This window comes from Echiichthys vipera (genome assembly GCF_963691815.1).
Source record: "Echiichthys vipera genome assembly, chromosome: X".
Lineage (NCBI taxonomy): Eukaryota > Metazoa > Chordata > Actinopteri > Perciformes > Trachinidae > Echiichthys > Echiichthys vipera.
In genome coordinates this window covers 29,450,461-29,469,068 of record NC_139825.1, presented here as the reverse complement: position 1 = coordinate 29,469,068, position 18,608 = coordinate 29,450,461, and the positions used below count along the sequence as shown (strand labels likewise).

At 43.0% G+C, this 18,608-nt stretch overlaps 1 protein-coding gene across 1 annotated transcript; it reads left to right on the top strand.

Moving 5' to 3' along the window:
• The first annotated feature begins 3,076 nt into the window (after positions 1-3,076).
• Positions 3,077-14,870, top strand: dyrk3 (dual specificity tyrosine phosphorylation regulated kinase 3). The gene is made up of 6 exons (XM_083938414.1): positions 3,077-4,044; positions 6,053-6,162; positions 10,631-10,836; positions 10,967-11,270; positions 11,368-11,784; positions 11,870-14,870. Exons 1-6 carry the CDS (start codon positions 4,002-4,004, stop codon positions 12,599-12,601), a joined length of 1,812 nt encoding a protein of 603 aa, XP_083794540.1. The 5' UTR covers positions 3,077-4,001; the 3' UTR covers positions 12,602-14,870.
• The last annotated feature ends 3,738 nt before the right edge of the window (positions 14,871-18,608 follow it).

Sequence of the window (18,608 nt, the reverse complement as noted above, 5' to 3'; positions counted from 1 at the left end):
GGCCCATCGTCCATAAGCACATGTTTCGCAGTAAACCTGTTCTGTTTTTTTTTTTTACGCCACCACTCAAAGCCCAAGCTGTTCCTGCTGGCAGTGCCTTTTGTTTCATGTGCCCCTGTGAATCTATGTAAGGTGTGTTTCAGCACACAGGTGCCTGAGTGTATGCGTGGGTACTTTTGCATGTGTACAAATCTGTGTTTCTTGGGTGGTGTTGTACTGTAATGTCATTTTAATTTCTTTCCCTTACCCTTAAAACATTTGTCCTTCCAACAAACCCTCTGTGTGGGTGGGTGGGTTAGTGTGTGTGTGGTGTGTGTTATTTATTTCATGGTCCAACTCATCCATAAGATATTATGTCAAAGATGTTGAGACTTAATGCTTTTTTTTTTTGCCTTTTTTTGTTTGATTTGAAGAAGTGTGTATAAATATAGTAAAACTGTACAGAATATCACAATTGAATAAAAAGGTTATTCCTTTATTGAAATATTCTTCTGTCAACTTTAAAACATGACTTGAGGTTATGAGGTCTATTCTGGTTCTTGCCCTACAAAGGCTAACTGCAGTAACTACAAGATCATTATTCAATGAATAAAAAATGGCTTCAAAGTTTGTTTTCCACTAGCCAACACATTAATATTTGGCATATCTTTGGAAAGATTATGGTTTGTTGACTTTCAATGGTATAATTTATAACCAAACCCTACGCTCGGGCCCAAAACTGTGCAAAACTCATGTTATTATTGATTTTATAGTTACTGCAGTTCTTCAACTCTAATCACATCATATGGGCCTTTATCACATCACATAAAATGTTTTCTTACACAGAAACTGTCTTTGAACTTTCTTAAGCTATAAACCACAGGGCATATCCCAGAAGAAACCCTAAAGAGATGCCTCTCAGTTAAGTCATTTTCGTTAGTTCTCTAATACAGGGTTGGGTTACAAGAAAGACGGAGAACCTACACTATTTTCACTTCTCCATGTTGGTCTGACCCTCAAAATGTCTTTAACCAACCAATGCAGTGAGAATTGTTGCAAAGGAATCAATAACTTGTTTTTGTTACTCCTATTATGTGCCCATCATTATCATATTGTTGAAAGCAAATTCAAGATGTAAGTCCCTGTGGATTAGATTTATTAATTTACTCAAATATCTTATGAGGGACACTAAATGCACCATTTGGTGGTTTATTGATATGAGCAGAATGCGTTGTCAAGACATGCCCAAAGTCGAAAGCCCTGAGGTTGTCACCTTTCGCTTTCCTCACCAGAAGCCAGCTTGTATTTCTTTCAAATGACCAGCAGGTGGCAGCACCTCAACTAAACTGTAATTATGCAGAATGTAAGCTGTGTGTATATGTGCAGATGCATGTGTGGGGTTTTGCTTGATATGTTCTGTTAAGCTTGATATGATAACACATTTAGGTTTTGCAGTGACGCACAGTTTTACACAATACTCCCCCTGGCCTGTTTTCAAAGGGCATTCAAAGGGTGTAAAACCAATGAACCCACAGGTGCCAGTGTCTGTCACAGGCTCTGAGACCAAATACAGCCAGATCCCACAACCCCCACAAGGACCTATAGGTAGCTTTGCACCTGGTCACATCTCTTGCTGTGGTTGTAAATTCACTGGCTCTTATTAGAGTGCTTGCCTCTACATCCACACACTTTTACACCTTGAACCCTTTTGGGAGGAAAGTGCTATGAGATCAATTTATAGGCATTGTCACCTTCTCGAAACGCCACCATCTAAGAATAAATATAAAGAAGCGGCCAAGCTGGCCTTAAGGGCTGGCTGCTGCCTAGAGGGCCACCTAAAACTGTGTTAGTATGCTTATTTATGGCAGCAAATATAGACAGACCCCTCTTCTCACCTCAGAGAAAGAGCTAAGATTAGCACCACCCTCTGCCTAGCATGTATCACTGTCTCATTTTAGCCTTTTCCCCTTCTCATGCCTGCCCGGTTTCACTTCATCTGTCCTCTGCCCTGCCCTGCCCCCTAACTATATCTAGCCCTGTATAGATCTCCATACCCTCTCCAGTTTCAGTCCACGGTTCATCTTTCCTGACCGGGTATGCAAAGTGAATGACCAACAGCACTGTGTGGGCCCGAGGAGAGGTCTTCTTAGACCTTGTTCTGCAACTAGAGGTTATAGTTTCATTATCTATTAATCTGGTCATTATTTATCGATATGTTGTTTGGTCCATAAAAAGTGGAAAAATAAGTGAAAAAAATATCACAATCACCCAAAGGCCAAGCTGTAGTTTTACAGTTTCCTGTTTTGTCTGACAATTCACTTCAAAGAGAACAATAAAACACCACCTACTTCCAAGAAAGTAGAACATGCGATTTTTTTTTGTGCATTTTCAATTTTTTCTGTTGATCAAATAATTGCTAAAAAAGAGTAGCCTACTTATTTTAACTCTACTTTGCCCCTTACGTCTCAAACATTTGTAAAATAATTGGAACATGCACAAAGATTTGGATTAATATAAATGGTACCACTTTGGAAGCTTTTTTTAGTTGGAACAAATGGTTAATAAATAATTTACTAATGCTTTACAGAACACATATAACCCATTAATAAGAGCCACTATTTAGACTTAATTTGTCTTTTTATCTTTTTGATTCATCAGGAAGACTGTTGTTTGAGACATTTTGGGAAAGTGATGCAGAGCTTGGACCAAAATTAATGAATGAACAAATTAAGAACATTTAGGCCTGAAGCCTTGGATTATAGTTATTATTACTACCCTCGAATAATGACGTTTATAACTGCATACTGTATGCAAATTATCATATATTGACTTGAATTGACAGCCAGACAACCTGGTATATAATTCACACTTTGCACTAGTGGCAGTTTTATAATTAGAGCGCATTACATTAATTGCTTGAGCACACTCCCATCGGCTCCCATGCAGAGCTCCAGGTGGACGCTGCGGGGCGCCCTTCTGCTTGCTGTCTGGATCTACACCCATGGTCTGGATGCTCGCTAAGCACCGCCCCTGCTCCCCTCCCTCTTGATTGCCTGCTGACTCCGGGCTCACTGAAGACGCCCTTAGCAACAACATACAGCCCCGTCGAATAAGATACTCGCACCGCAGAGAAGACGGATTAAACACCGCCGCTTTATTGCACTGAGTAGATGTGACGCTTTTTTCCTGCGAAGGCGATGCTCAGTTTGTTTCTGCAGTTAACAATGGGACTCGAGTACAGGTAGCGAGCTAGCCTATTTCGGCTAGCCATCCCCGGAAGACGAGCGAAGCCCAGTCCCAAAGCTTGTCCCGAAGGAGGACAACATCGTGGGGGTTCACCGAGTGGTAGCATCGCAGCTTTGCTAACTACAAAGTCGGCTAGCACAGGAATGGTGCTTTGGATCGACTCACTGCACCGACAGAGAAAGGCGAGGGGCACACGGGTCAGACCACAGAGCGTTGATATTTGGATTCAAACTATTTTTAACACAGGGAGCGGCTCTCGGTCGGACCACTGTTTTGTGGCTGTGCGAGCTAGCTGGCTAACTAGCTAAAGGGAAACGACCCCCACCACCGTCTGCTCAGGTTCTTCAAACTGCAGCCGAGGCTAATGTTAGCAGCAAGCTCAATACACAAGTCTGTGGTTTAAATTAAACAAGGATAAATTACAGTCAAAGTCCAGAAGTCCACCGTACTCTACGGGGGAATTGTTGGGTCTATGAAAATTATAAATTAGTCATAGAGTGTGGTCTATACCTACTCTGTAAAGTGTCCTGAGATAACTTTTGTTATGATTTGGCACTATAAATAAAATTGAATTGAATAGAAGAAAGCTAGCTTACCCGAGGGAGAAAATAGCTTCAGTCTAAAGCACAACTCAAGGACTTATTAGCAAACACCGATCAACGTTAAAGTCATAAATGTTGGCGGTTAAGTTTGCTACGTGACTAGTTTAAATCTTTTAGTTTTTTTAAAAACTTTTTCTTCTCTTCGGATGCTGGCATCAACCATTAATTGCAATCATGATGATAATAAGCAGAAAACCAGAGGGTCCCATAGCAACAGGTAACCATAACAACTTGTTCTTCTTTTTCACTACCTTTGTTTCTAAATGTTGTCTTGTTTAATGCAGATTCGGCGTGAAACAAACACTAAGCTGCCAGCATGGCGGTTCCCACCTCAGGCAACTCCTGGTTGCCAATTGCAGAACTACCTTCTGACCTAAAATGGTCTTGGTTGACGTTTTTCTTTCTTGGTTTAAATGTCACGCCGTGTCATTCTGTGTGACGCGGTTTGTAAACATGTTTTCTTTTGCTTTGCAATCTCCAAAGCGATGACGAGACTTGTGTCTGTGCACGTTTTGGACCACAGCCCAGGAAGCTCGGCTTTGTTTTTTTACCTTTTGCGCGTAAGCATTTATTGTCTAATCAACGTTTAATGAGCAATGCTATTTATTTGATGCTGATACTTTTTAACTACTTAACCTAGGTTTGGAGTTGTACTCCGCCTGCCATCGCTGTTGTTGTTGTTGTTTAATATGACCTCCTCTTTGTGTTATGTGTTTGGGGGTAGTAGCCATTATTTAAATATGCACACTAGAACATGTAAGTAAACTTTGTGACATTACTGTCAGGTTATCAGATGTCAAGTGAGAGCGAGAGAGAGACTGCCCAGGATAGCAGGAAGAGGACAAAAGCTGTGACTGTACCCCACCACACTCCCACGTTTCATGTCACATGATCCGTTGTATTTCTGTTTGCCTGAACCTTGTTCCATAGTCTTTGCTGTACAGAGGGGGAATTCTCACAGTGTGGGGAGCTGAATGCAGCTGCACATAGTAGGCTGGATGTTTGGGCACTGTTTGATTTTTTTTTCTTTCTCCCTCCCCCCCTTGAGAAAGTTTGCTTGGACAACAAAATCAGATGCTATGCAGAAAGTGCTGAGCCCCCACTGAGTAATTAGGAGTATGCAGAGGGCTAATGAGGCCTGTGCTTGCCTCATATTGTGTGTGGAACCCTAATGCCTCTGTTTGCTGTGCTGCGCAGGTCTAATGCATCTGTATCCAGGCAGCAGGTCTAAGCTGTCCCAGAGCTGGCCTGTTGACTAGCTAACACAAGGGACACAGGCTCTGACGCACCTGCACATGGTTACGACACTCTCAAGGGCTAGTCGGAGAGAGCCCCAAACCTGCCACAGTTTTGGGCATTTGCTAATAAGCTTGCTTATTTCAAACCTTCAGAAATGAATGCTTCTATTGCAGTGGGCTAATTGACCGTTGAGATGAACAGCCGGCTGATGGAGGTTTGTCATTTGAGTAACTGGCTTCCTCCTGCAGTCCTAGGTGCTCCGCTCATCCATCTACTCTGTGTCATCTCACATTAGTTGTTTGTCTTGATGTCACAGAGGTGAGCGCGTGCACAGCACTATTGAATGACAAGCGCCCGTATCCTTCCATATGGGCTGAGCTTCTGAGCACACCTGGTGTGTGCGCTACATGACTTTGCCTGAATGGACAGATGGGCAGACGGAAAGATGCTGTCGTCACAGAGGCATCTGTTACTCCCATTAGGCCAATAATACCACTTGCAGCGCTAGCGATCTGGGACCCTAAGCCCTATCTAAGCTGGTCAGGTTGGAGCTCTGGCCTTGGATACAATGTGTTGGACACAATAGATACAATGGATGTATCTGCTAATAATGGCCCTTTCGCAGTAAACGTGGGTTAGGATGTTGTGGCGGACAGACAATGTGCATCCCCCCTGGTCTACAGACACCAGCGTTGTGGGGCTGTCCTGCTGAGCTTAGCTCTCAGGATTTGTTGGGCCGTACCAAATAATTTATTTAAGTCTAAAGTAGTCATTGTAACTGGTGGGTTGATTGCTGAAAAATAATCAATGAAACTTTGCCTGGTTTGAACAAACAAGGGATTGTCTTCTTCTGTGTAGATCAGATTGCGCTCTGTAGATATCGCCTCTGAACGTCATCCTCAGCTTTTATCTGTGTGTGCCTCTATGTTGCAGATTTGATGATTCCACATTATCACTGATTTATTTGTTCACTTCTGTTCCTTCAGCACGCCACGGTGACGGTCTGTATGACTCGTACATGAGGACAGACCACATCCTTAAGGACGAAGCAGATACCAACAGTCCATCTGGGCTGCCCCCTATGCCCAAACACACAGTAAGTACACACAAACAAACACACACATACGCACGAAGCCGGCAAAGCTCAGTTTCCTGTGCTAGAGCACGCTCTGTCTCCAGACATCCTGTTCCTCAGAGATATTCCCTACTCAGCCCTGTTCCCACTGATCACATTTAAACCCCTCCTTCTTCCCTCAGTCTTGATTTGCAGGCTTATCTCTTGTCTTATCTCCTACCTGTGTAATGCACCCTTCAATGAGAATAACATGTGATCATGTGAGTAATATTGATTGACTGCCTGGGGGGATACAAGAATGTGTGTTAAAGAGGGCGATTCTCCATGACCATGTCAGATTAGCTGAAATGAAATAGCCCTTTTGTGTCTCCAGCCTAAGTAAATTCACTGATCAAAAAGCAATCATCAACCATTTGAACTTTTTGTTTTTGTTTTCTTTCTTGTTTTGAATGCGCAAAACATCCACAGGATGCAAATGTAAGAAAGCAAGATATATTGTATGGTCTACATTTGCTTGATACATGACTGCATCTGCTTGGACAAATGACTGAACAGAAGACCCAAACTCAAACAGTTTTGATCTGCAGTGTCCACAGTGTCTGCACAATACTGCATCATCGTGCATATTTATGGGGATACCGGTAACCCATTGATAGGATGCAGTTCATGGACTTCAGTGGAAAATGGGTTCAGTTCATTAGTCAAGACAAGCATGTTTAGGGCATCACTTTAAGGTCTGGTAGCAACTTGTGATTTATTTTTTTAGCAACACACCTGTGCAAGTCATGAAACTAGAATGAAGGTCAAGTTCGGAAATGGATGTGATCCGAGCAAAGGCGTTGGAAGAAGGGAAGGGGCCATTGGCCCACCACTTTACTCTCCTAGCCCGATTTGGTATTGCAGCGGTCCATCTAGTTTAACATGTTATTCTTTAATATTCAATTCAATTTTATTTATAGTGCCAAATCATAACAAAAGTTATCTCAGGACACTTTACAGAGTAGGTAAAGACCACACTCTATGACTTATTTATGATTTACAGAGACCCAACAATTCCCCCGTAGAGTATATTGGCAACAAAAACCTTCCCTATAACAGACAGACCCAGCTCTATGGAGGACGGACATCTGTCTTGACCGGTTGGGGAGGAAGAAAAGAAGAGGGAAAAGACAGACAGATGGACAGAGAGAGACCACAAACAGTTACTATAGTAATAGCTAAAGTAATGTGAATATGACTTGCATGTTGTGGCAGTTAATACAGGCAGAACAGCAAGAAACGGGCACAGCCAGGGCGACAGATCATGACAATGACATTAATGGTGGTAAATTTAAATTAGTAGCATTCATTGATGGGACAAGAATGATACAAACAGACAGAATAAAGCTCAGAGTATCAGGAACAGTATTATCCCCTGGCAGACTAGGCCTATAGCAGCATCATTAAGCATTGATAATATGTTTATCAAAATAAAATTAAAAAGTCCTTGTGGGGTACTGTACCGCTAGGTTTGCCTCTCTTAAAGTGAAATTCCGGTGTACAATCATCACAGGGACTTTTTAAGTGAATTGGGTCATCAAATAAGCCATTGAGATAATTTTTTTTGTGTATAAACTATTAACGTAGATTTTCCAAAGAGTCGCTAACGGCCTGCCGTGGCTAACAGATTAGCTCGTTGCAGTGAGTTAGACGCATTAAAACGTCTTTATCAACCACTAATACTGCTCCAAATAACACCAAAGCTCTGCAGTAGCATGATAAGAGTCCTGACACATTAACGGAAGCACTAACAACGTAGTTAGTGAACACAATTTATTAAAAGAGTGTTTTGAAAGACTTATCTACTGGGCCCCGGTACCATCTGCTCCATTCAAGGCAATTACAAAATGAAATCCAAAAGGAAGGAGCCCAACGATGATTTATTCCAGTTAAACACGTAAACGTTGTGGTTTGTGGCAGACACGGTAATCCCTCTGCCTAAGCGTCTCGATCGGCGTCTCAATGCCCAGATTCAAAACAATAAGTCACTGCTTTATCAGAGCACAGTCATCGTACCGCAATCTCAGCCCATGGAAAGTTTCTGGGTTGTACGCTTTCATTTTTGTATCGCAGCCGGGAAAGATACAAGCACAAATTATTCTGTCTCTGTTCACTTCAAGTTGCAGGCTTGTCGGCTTTTTCCCCTTGCCTGCACTCACTGTGCGTCTTCCGGCAACGATAGCCGCAATAGACTGTTAGCGGCTTTCCGGAAAATCTACGTTAACAGTTACATGAAAAAATTGTCTCAATGGATTATTTGATGACCCAATTTGCCTAAAAAGACGGGATGATTTTACAGCAGAATTTCACTTTAAAAGCCCCTTTTGGCAGAAAATGCACACACACAATGATACTCTACTGCCTCCCACACCAGCAGAGTAAAAAGGCTGGTTTGATATATTGTTAAGATTTATTGGGCTTGAAAATGTGACCCACAAACAAAATCGCCAATCAACATTCTCCCTGCCCCCTTCCTCCCCTTATGCTTTCTCGTGTGATCCGCTGTCAGTGTTACTTGCACAGAGGTTAGGACTAGTTTTCTATTCTAGCGATGTCCTTCTTCCTTTGTTTTTTCTTTCACGCAAACTGAGGTAAAATCCTCTTGAATGTGAGTGAAAGTGGCTCGCCTCAGTTCAGCGTGTTGTACAGACCTGTTCTTGTTCGAGGCAGGGACAAACTAATAAAATAAACTGCAGTAGCACTTAGCTCCGGGTCGTAATACAACAATAATGAGACATCCGTTTTGTTATCTCTATGACCCAACCTGTATCTCTGCATGACCATACTTTGATGATGTCTATGTGTTGAGTTGTGCAACTCTGCGAGTGTGTGCTTGAGAGAAAAGGTATTTCTCTGACAGCAAAGAGGTTAGCTCATCTCCATCTGTTGCACCATGCAGATTTGCACACAGAGGATTCTCCACCCTCAGTATTACTTGGTACAAAAGATTCACATTCTCCCAGTGGTTTTCATTTCCATCACTGATTCACTTTTCAAAATGTTTGTTTCTAATTGCGCCCCCTGCCCGGTCAATCAATAATCCATCACAGATGGTGCTCCACATGTAGAAAATCTTTTTTTATGGCCGGCGTTTGTGTCTGGGTGAACGGGCTAAATCAATGACATTCACTGTGTTTGTAGCACAGCTTTGGGACAACAGCTGCATGGGACCAGGGGTCAGCCGCAGGGCTGTTATAATAAGTTAAGACTATATGGTTACATGTATGGAAACCCATCCTGCATTCCACCTCTATTTTAGGACTCAAACATGCAACACAAACACACTCGGAGCTGATTCCTCTTTCAGTGGAGCATGTCAACACCTACTTTTAATGTATGTTTCCGCGTTGTGTTGTCTTAATCAGCTGACACGGTTTCAGCCATAGACCTCAGCTGCGTGTAAAAGTCGAAGCCAGAAGCTCCACAGGGCGGCATAGCGATCTAATGGGAAAGAAGAAAACATTATGTCCAAAGTCTCTCTTGTTCATGTGAAAGAAAGACAGCTAAACAGACCCAGTAAATGTGCCTCTCCAGTGTTTCTGTGTATAGGAAAGCCACGCTGAGTTTGTCGGCGTGTGTTAACAGCCACACTGCTTCTACGGTTAAAGAGTATAATCTAACTTTAATGACTGTCATTTCCCTTGAGCTCCATAATCTTGTGGAGGGTTCTTTCCGCTGGTAAGAGAATGCAGAGAGGGAGAGACGGAGAATGAGTAGGAATGAATTCCTGGGGTTGCTGAAATGAAGTAGTTTACTGGCAGGCTAGAGCAAGACTCTACAGTGTTCCTGAAACTCTTCTAACCTTTCAGGTCACCCTGAGCTACGGTGCATCTGTCACTTTAAAAAAAAATTTGGAACTTAATTACTTGTGCAGTCATATTGAACCTCAAACAAAATAGTCATATAATTTCAACAAGTTAAAAGCGAGACCTTTTACCTAATTAATATAAGCTAGCAAACAAATAGGCGGGCAGGTGGGTCGTTTCCTGCCAGACAGGATCTAAATCCAGTTGTTCTGGTTCACCTGCTGCTAGCTGCATCTCTTTGAATGGCTCACTGCCCGCAACGGAATTTAGCTGTTGATATTTAGGCCTGTATCAAACAAAACTAGCACATTCTGCTTTTGTTTTTCTGTCATCACTCTTATTTGCTTGCAAACAAGCCTTAAAGACTCATGAACTGTATCCTTTATTATATATGAAATATTGACAGGATTCTGGCAAAGAAAATAAATATTTTGTTCATCAATGTTCAGTTGCATCTGTTTAGGTCTTGTAGGCTACTAGTGACCCCTTTTGTGCACAGTGTGAGTTGAATTCATACAACACCATAAACTACTAGCCTTAGTACATTGTGTACACCCTATTTATAGACTGAATAAGCTACAGTGGATTGATATTCTAATCAATTTCTTTCATCCATTTTTTTGTCCCTCTTCTTCCTCTAATAGGTTGTCAGTAACAAGACTGTAATGAGAGATCAGGTGACTGTGCGAGGTGGCCAGCTGAAGGTCAAGTACCTGTATGAAGACTCCACCAACAACCGAAAGATCAACGCCATAACCACAGCAAGCACTCAGAACAGTGGGACCAGCGGTCAGACGCCCAGTAAACCCACTCCGGTCTCCAGCTTGTCCAAGGAGCACAGTGTAGACAGGTGAGAAAGACGCACACTCGAAGATACCAGAATAACTTATTAAAAACATAATTCAAAACATGTTGAAATGAATTTACGAGCGTGAAACACCACTTCCCTCATTCAACACCATCATGCTTGTTTGCCGCAGCACTGAATCCAGTAAGGGCTCCAGTGAATCCTCGGGCCCTCACGGAGCTGGGAGTGGAGGGAACAGTGGGAAGCTGTGTGGTCCTCTCACTCCAGACCAGGCTCTGAGACTGTACCGATCTCAACTGACCACACTGGAGCAGACGGAGATCCACTCCTACCCAGATATCTACTTCGTGGGACCCAATGCCAAGAAGAGGCCTGCCGTGGCTGGAGGCAACAACAACTGTGGCTACGACGATGAGCAAGGTGGATACATTCATGTCGCCCATGACCACCTGGCATACCGCTATGAGTTCCTCAAGGTCAGACACGTATATTGTGATATTGTGAAATTTTTCTAGGCTATCACAATGACTGTTGAGTCGAGCTAACCCAGTTTTTACCTTTTGCCCTCTTCAGATTATTGGTAAAGGTAGCTTTGGCCAGGTGGCTAAGGTATATGACCACAAACTACAGCAGCACCTGGCTCTGAAAATGGTGCGCAACGAGAAGCGTTTCCATCGGCAGGCGCAGGAGGAGATCCGCATCCTGGAGCACCTGCGCAAGCAGGATCGTAATGGCACAATGAATGTTGTGCACATGCTGGAAAACTTCACCTTCCGCAACCACATCTGCATGACCTTTGAGCTGCTGAGCATGAACCTGTACGAGCTTATTAAGCGCAACAAGTTCCAGGGCTTCAGCCTGCCTCTGGTCAGGAAGTTTGCACACTCTATTTTGCAGTGCCTGGAGGCCCTGAGCAGGCACCGAATCATCCACTGTGACCTCAAGCCAGAGAACATCCTGCTCAAACAGCAGGGACGCAGTGGCATCAAGGTAAGACCCCTGGCACATTCATGGATGGCCTGTGAAGACCTACAGCAAGGTTTTCTACATTTATTCTTTCATCTCTTGTCTCCAGGTGATTGACTTTGGCTCCAGCTGTTTTGAACACCAGCGGGTGTACACCTACATCCAGTCTCGTTTCTATCGAGCTCCAGAGGTGATCCTTGGTTCACGTTATGGCCTTCCTATAGATATGTGGAGCTTCGGCTGCATACTGGCTGAGCTGCTGACTGGCTACCCCCTGTTCCCCGGCGAGGACGAAGGTGACCAGCTGGCTTGTGTCATGGAGCTGCTGGGCATGCCTCCACAGAAAGTCCTGGAGCAAGCCAAAAGGGCAAAGAACTTCATCAACTCCAAGGGCCATCCTCGCTACTGCGGAGCCAACACCCTGCCCACAGGGGCCACCGTGCTGACAGGGTCTCGCTCCCGCCGTGGCAAGATGAGAGGTCCCCCAGGTAGCAAGGAGTGGAATGCTGCCCTCAAGGGCTGCGAGGACCCCACCTTTACTGACTTCATAAAGAAGTGTTTGGACTGGGACCCCTCGTCTCGTCTCACACCTAGCCAGGCCCTCAGACACCCTTGGCTGTATCGGCGCCTACCCAAGCCCCTACCTGGGACTGAGAAGAGCCAAGGGGCCACTGTGAAACGGCTCCCCGAACACCACAGCACCTCCTTCCCCTCTATCTTGGCCAAAGGGGGGCCTGGCTTAGGCACCACAGCTGCCAACAACAAACTGAGGAGCAACATGATGGGAGATTCAGGGGAGGCCATACCTCTTCGCACGGTCCTTCCCAAACTTGTCTCTTAGAGAGCGAGCCCTGTAATCTCCTCTCTTCTTCCACTTCTTCCTCCTCTGCACTTCTCAGGAGGAGTCAGAGTCTAGGAGGAAGTGGAGACTAGGATTTAAAACTTGTTTTGGTTGTTCTTTCAATTGTTTTCTACTGAGGTGTCGACACCACAGTTTCTGTTTGTTAATATTAGCTGAACACAGAGAGAGAGGGAGAGAGAGAGAGACAATAAAAGAAACACTCTAAAAGAAGTTTTTATACAGAGGATTTCCTTGAGCGGCTGTGGGATTTCTGTATTCAGCCAATGATGAGGTTTGATTTAGATAATGCTTTAAAAAATGTCTTTGTATGAGTGGACAGCTTCGTAAATGAGCAAATGTTATCAACCCCCGTGTGTTCTCACATGAATTGTGTGTTTTAGCAAAACACACTAAAGCACACCTGCACTGTCACTTGCCTCACTTCACTCTTTCTTAACACTCAGAGGCCACTGCCCTTTCATAGGAAGTGGTTATATAAGTGAAACTTTAAAAGGGCTACAGAGATTACTCTTATCACATTAGAGTTAGCAAGCAAAGGTTTGTTCAGCCAACATGATTTAATATAAAACAAGAATCATGCGCTAGTGTTTGGACCCTGCACACATTGACACAGTTATCCCTCATGTATACAACATAAAAGCCTTCACACAGGTAATGAGGTATTGGCATTATGTAGTGAAGAATTAAGAATTTTTTTTAGCAATAAGTCTTCACTTCTTTGTCTTTTTTAAATTGCACTCTGTTTCTACCTTTCCTGGTCCCTGGTGCTTGCATGTCAGCTCAATATGTGACGTTAGTATGTGTGTATGCTTTAGCTTTGTGGTGCTACTGTGAGAGGCGTTTCCCCCTTTCCCACTGCATGGTACGACTCGACCCAAACACTGCAGATTAAAAAGAAAACACACATTGGTCAGATAGAATCGTCACCTGCGTTTTTTAAATTGCCATGCTACCATCAGTTTCACGCAGCACCGCAAGGGTGATGAGCTGAGAATCCCACCTAAACTGAGCAGGTACTATTTGCAGCGGAAAACGAAAAGGGAAAAGCACTGCTATCAAAAAAAATAAGTCGAGTCAAGCAGTGTCGTACCATACAGTAGAATCGTGGCAATTGAGAGGGTGTTGGACAACCTATTTTACAGCCGCCTCCTCCGCCCAACTCCCATTTGGGTGAAAAGAGGGGGTTGGGGAGGACAGTAGCTCCATTCAAATTCAAACTGTCACAAAGGTGTCACCGTCACACTCTATACTTAACGAACTGAGCCTGCCGTGTGAGGCCGGCTCACATAAACTGATATATATATAAAGGAGAGCTGCAAGTGTACATACACACCTGCAGGGTTGGAAAGTTGGCTGTGGAAAGTTAAAAGGTTCATATGAATGTCACCTGCCCATTCCTCTAAATTGGCTGCTGTGATTGTTGGCGGTGGTGCATTAAATCAAATGGAACAATAGCTCAAGGTGAGATAGGGATTAAATTGAAGCGCAGTATGTTTTAAATATGAGCCAAGAATTTTTTTTTATATCAGATGGGAGGTGTAGAAGAGTTGACAGGACAGGCCAGTGACAAAGGAGCGTATTTTATGGTACTGAAGTGTTTCTCAGGGAGACATACTTGATACATCCCTTAATCTTATATTAACTGCATCCACTTTCAGCCCTCTGTCCTGACTACGGATGAACATGCATGCAGTTCTGTCCACTGAGCAAGAGAATGCGTCTGCGAAGGGGGTCTGCATGCTCCACAATTTGACCTAGATTCTCTGTGCCCCCCGCCCCACACACACACACACACACACACACACACACCATCTCTTTCCCTCTCGTTTCTCACACTCTTGTCTCATGTAGGGCAGGGAGCCTCTTAAACTCACACATATATAGTGAATTATGGTGCTGTCCAAAACGCACACACATAGACACAAACGTCAGGTGCATGTTGTATGGACCACACCGCTCAAAGAGTTCTTTCTCTCATCCCTCCTTTCCTAAGTGAATCTGTCAGGGATTTCTACTGTCTTTTTTTTTTTTTTTTTTTTTAAATAGAAGTGATTTCTATTTGCTATTCAGTCCAGAATATCAGAGGATGTGAAACGCAAAAGTGGAAAAAAGAGAAAGCTGTATACTGTCATGTTGTACCTAGTGGTGTGCGTTAGTAGGAGGGTGTTTGGTGTTCCAGCATGAAATCACAACCTGTTGTCAGACTGAGTGACTATGAGAAGAGAAACTGTACAGTAACCAAATGAAGTTGTGATAGTTTCTTTTTCTAAATAAACTAAAATGATTATTAACTGAAATGTGCTGTCCTGGGGTGATTTGTGGTATGAAACAAAACTGACTAGGTTAGATTACAAGATTATTACGTAAGATTTTCCTATGAACATTTAGCCTCAGTTTTGATGAAAGCTCTGTGTTGTTGGGGGGGGGGGGGGGTTACAGCGCTAGTGAGACAATAATAAAAAGAAACTTCACTTCAAGGAATCATTCCTGATCCGTTGTCTAACCGGAAGCTCTTGTAACTAGCGGTTATGGTATTGTTTTTTGCTATGTGACACCTGGAGCCTGTGTTATGAAACAAAAGTGTATCTCCAGACTGGCCCCTGGTTCAGTCGGTACAGTGAACCACTATAAAGTGAGTTGGATTTCAGTCCGTGATTAGGTTACAGATTCAGTGAACACTGGGACACTGATGAGTCAGTGGCCTGTGACACAACTTAGAGGCAGTGTGTGATACTGACACCAACTTGTTATTATGCATTACCATGAAAGTCATGAAGAACACTGAACGAAGCGTGTAACATACGCTTGAAGATTCTCAGTCATGGTATATATATATATATATTTATACATGGAAGTGCTAAGTCAAAGGACCCATTGACGTTTACTGATGTAGCACTTGATACTGAAACATAAGACATAATACTTTAATGTGTGCCTGATGGGAGGGGTCACAGCTGCAGCTAATAAATGATGGGTACATGTTTTTCTGAGCTTCTGAGCAGACATTAACTATAATTGCTAGTATTGTTAATGTATAGCCACAGCTGCAGCCTCTCTGCTGTGACACGTGAAATGGGTCTGTTGGGTGTGTAATGATATCCCAGCAGTCAATATAGTGAGCCCAGGTGCTCCAGATTGACACTTAAGGAAATATCAAGACTAGGGATAAGACAATATGCAATTTCTTATCACGGATTGAGATCAAACACACAATAAGTTTATTGTAGGGAATTTCCATTATCAGAATTATCAGTAATATACATATAAGTGACTTGAAAAAGCTGTCCAGCCTGCTGCTGTACAATCCTGTACAGATTTCTTGATTTATTTGAATTGCCAATAGAAGGGGAGCCCTCCTCTTTCCAATCATTCGAAATCTTAAGACTGGCTGAAAACTAGGCTTCCCCATTGTATCCCCCACAAAAAAAAAGTTAAATCAGATATTTAGGAATAGTATGTATTGGCACCAAACTCAAAGAACACAAAAGACCTTAAAGCTGCAGTAGGTAAAAAGCAAAAAACAAGAGTAGAGTGAGACCTCTTCTTGCAGCTCTCCCTCTCTGTCCTGAGCCAATAGAAATCTCTTTTGCCCAACATCCACAGAAATAAACTTTCTACCCAAGCTTTAATCAAGCTATCTGTAATGTATTTGTTTCTTAACAAAATTTAAGGTAAAAGGATTTCAGTATGTTTCAGTGACATTTTGTGTTTTAAGCATATTTTCGGGGTTAACATTGTGAATTGAAATTATTTTGGGATTTTCATATCGTCCCATGCCAAAGCTGGACATATGTTGTGACAGTTCTGGCACTTGCAATCAAATCAGTCGAGTGTCCTGCTCCTGCACTAACCATAATTGTCTCTTCAAGATAGTTTTAGTACTCTGCGAATGTGCTTTGCACCTCTTCATAATGTGCCTCTGCTTTGCTTCTGCTCTTCATACCACACCGTCTGCTCTCTGTCCCATCTTTAACCGAACAGATGTACATCTATGGGAACACCCCCAGAAACTCTCTTGTGAAGAAAAGAGTGGGAACAGATTGATGATGACGGTAGAGTAGTCATGTCCGATGATTCATGAGTGTGTTTACTCTCAGGCTGGTGCCCCGAGGGAAGAAAAAGTCAGGTATACATGTAACAGAAGGAGGAGAAGGGGGATGAACCGGTTGAGCAACATCGCCTACGAAAGTGTGAAGTGGTGTTTGTTGAGTAGGTCGTTGGGTATGTGTTGGGGAATTTGGCCCAGGTGTTTAATGCCAGTTGATCTTGAAAGGACGCTTCTTGGTAAAAATGACGTATTCTGATTGGCCTGGGCGGGGCTCACTCTTTCCACCAACAGGAAGGTGTCAGTGTTTAATCAAATGATTATGAGATAACTTATTAAACCCATAACCATGAGTTATGTAACCAGGATCCTTTTCTTGCTTCAAGTTGTTTTCTAACTGATTGTGTGTCTTTCTCTCTTCTTTCTGTTAATGTAAAAGCAGATTAACTCAATCCCATTAGACACCAATCCAGTCACCTTCTGACCATATGGTCTAAAGCTTGTAGGCCTACGTCCCTACATCCCCTTGGCATACTGACATCTATTCTCTCAAACACACACGTAAGTTGGTGTATCCCTTCTCTCCTCTCTCCTTTAAAGTATATGAGAATGAGTCTAAGCCCTCAGACCATATGGAGCCACAGCAGGATTGCTGGTGGTGAGCAAGGACGAGGAGGGGTAGAGTGGTGACAGCTCTCTGATTACCGTGAGGGTTAAGAAATCTTGACCTGCTTGTTGCTCCATGTTTGGCTCTGCGTGTAAACATCTCTTTATTCCCTTTAGCTTCTTGTTGATGTTGTGTGGATACCAGTGATAAGATGTGATCAATTATATATTCTACCCGCCATCTGCTGTTGTCAAGACACTTTGTTTGAGACGAATCATGGACTAAAAACTCAATTTTCAGTTTGCTGGGTAGATGGTGGCAGGTGGTTTTGGATGTATCCATCCAATACAATCAAACAAGGTAAATGAAAATGGTCATTAAGTCAAATCAATTCTCTAATTTAATTATTTTACCATTTTACCCAATCTACTAGCATAACTAACACCAATGTGGCCAACATTTGGAATTTAACAGATTGGAACTAAAAAAAACAAACTTTAAATGAATTGCTACTTTTTTTTTTCATCTAAAGGAATAGTTCAGATTTTTTGAAATGTGGTTGTATGAGTTGCCTTTCCATAATCATAAGCTACTATGTGCTGCTGTGGATAAGGACTTAAGTTTAACCACCTTAAAAAAATCAAGATCAGTTCAAGTTTATGTTTTATTTAGAATATTTTCACTGTTCTACCTCACCGTGCAATTTAGAGACATTAATCTACATGATTGTTACATCGCTTTAAATGTGTTACGGTGTATTTTGCTGCTACTTCAAAAGTCACAAATATGCTATCTTGAACTTGAACCACTCTTCTTTGTTTTTTCTGTAAATTTTTCCATGACAAGAGACCCACACAACCTGTATTTAGGGACAGTGACCTAAACTTGAGGGATTGCCCCAAGGGCTGGCAGTGCTTTTATCATGTTTGTTCACATATTGGCATGTTTTATAATGTTCTTTATGTGGTTTGTTTGATGTCACTGCAAGCTCTGTCGTGATCCACTTGTGTCGTCTGGAGCGAAGCTTCGACCAGAACAGTGACTCACCACTCCACAGCGCTCCAACGCAGGGTCCTCTGTACTTCACTCCTCCATTAACACACCCATTTTTTTGCTTAAAGTTGGAATGGATAATAAAGTCACACACACGCACGCATGCACGCACGCACGCACGCACGCACGCACGCACGCACGCACGCACGCACACACGCACGCACGCACACACAGAACTATAAACACACATAGTCCTGGGTCACAGAGTGCAGACACAATCCAGAGCTATGTGTGTCGTCTGGCTTCGGTCCACTGGGACAGCTGAGGTACGAACCAAGCGA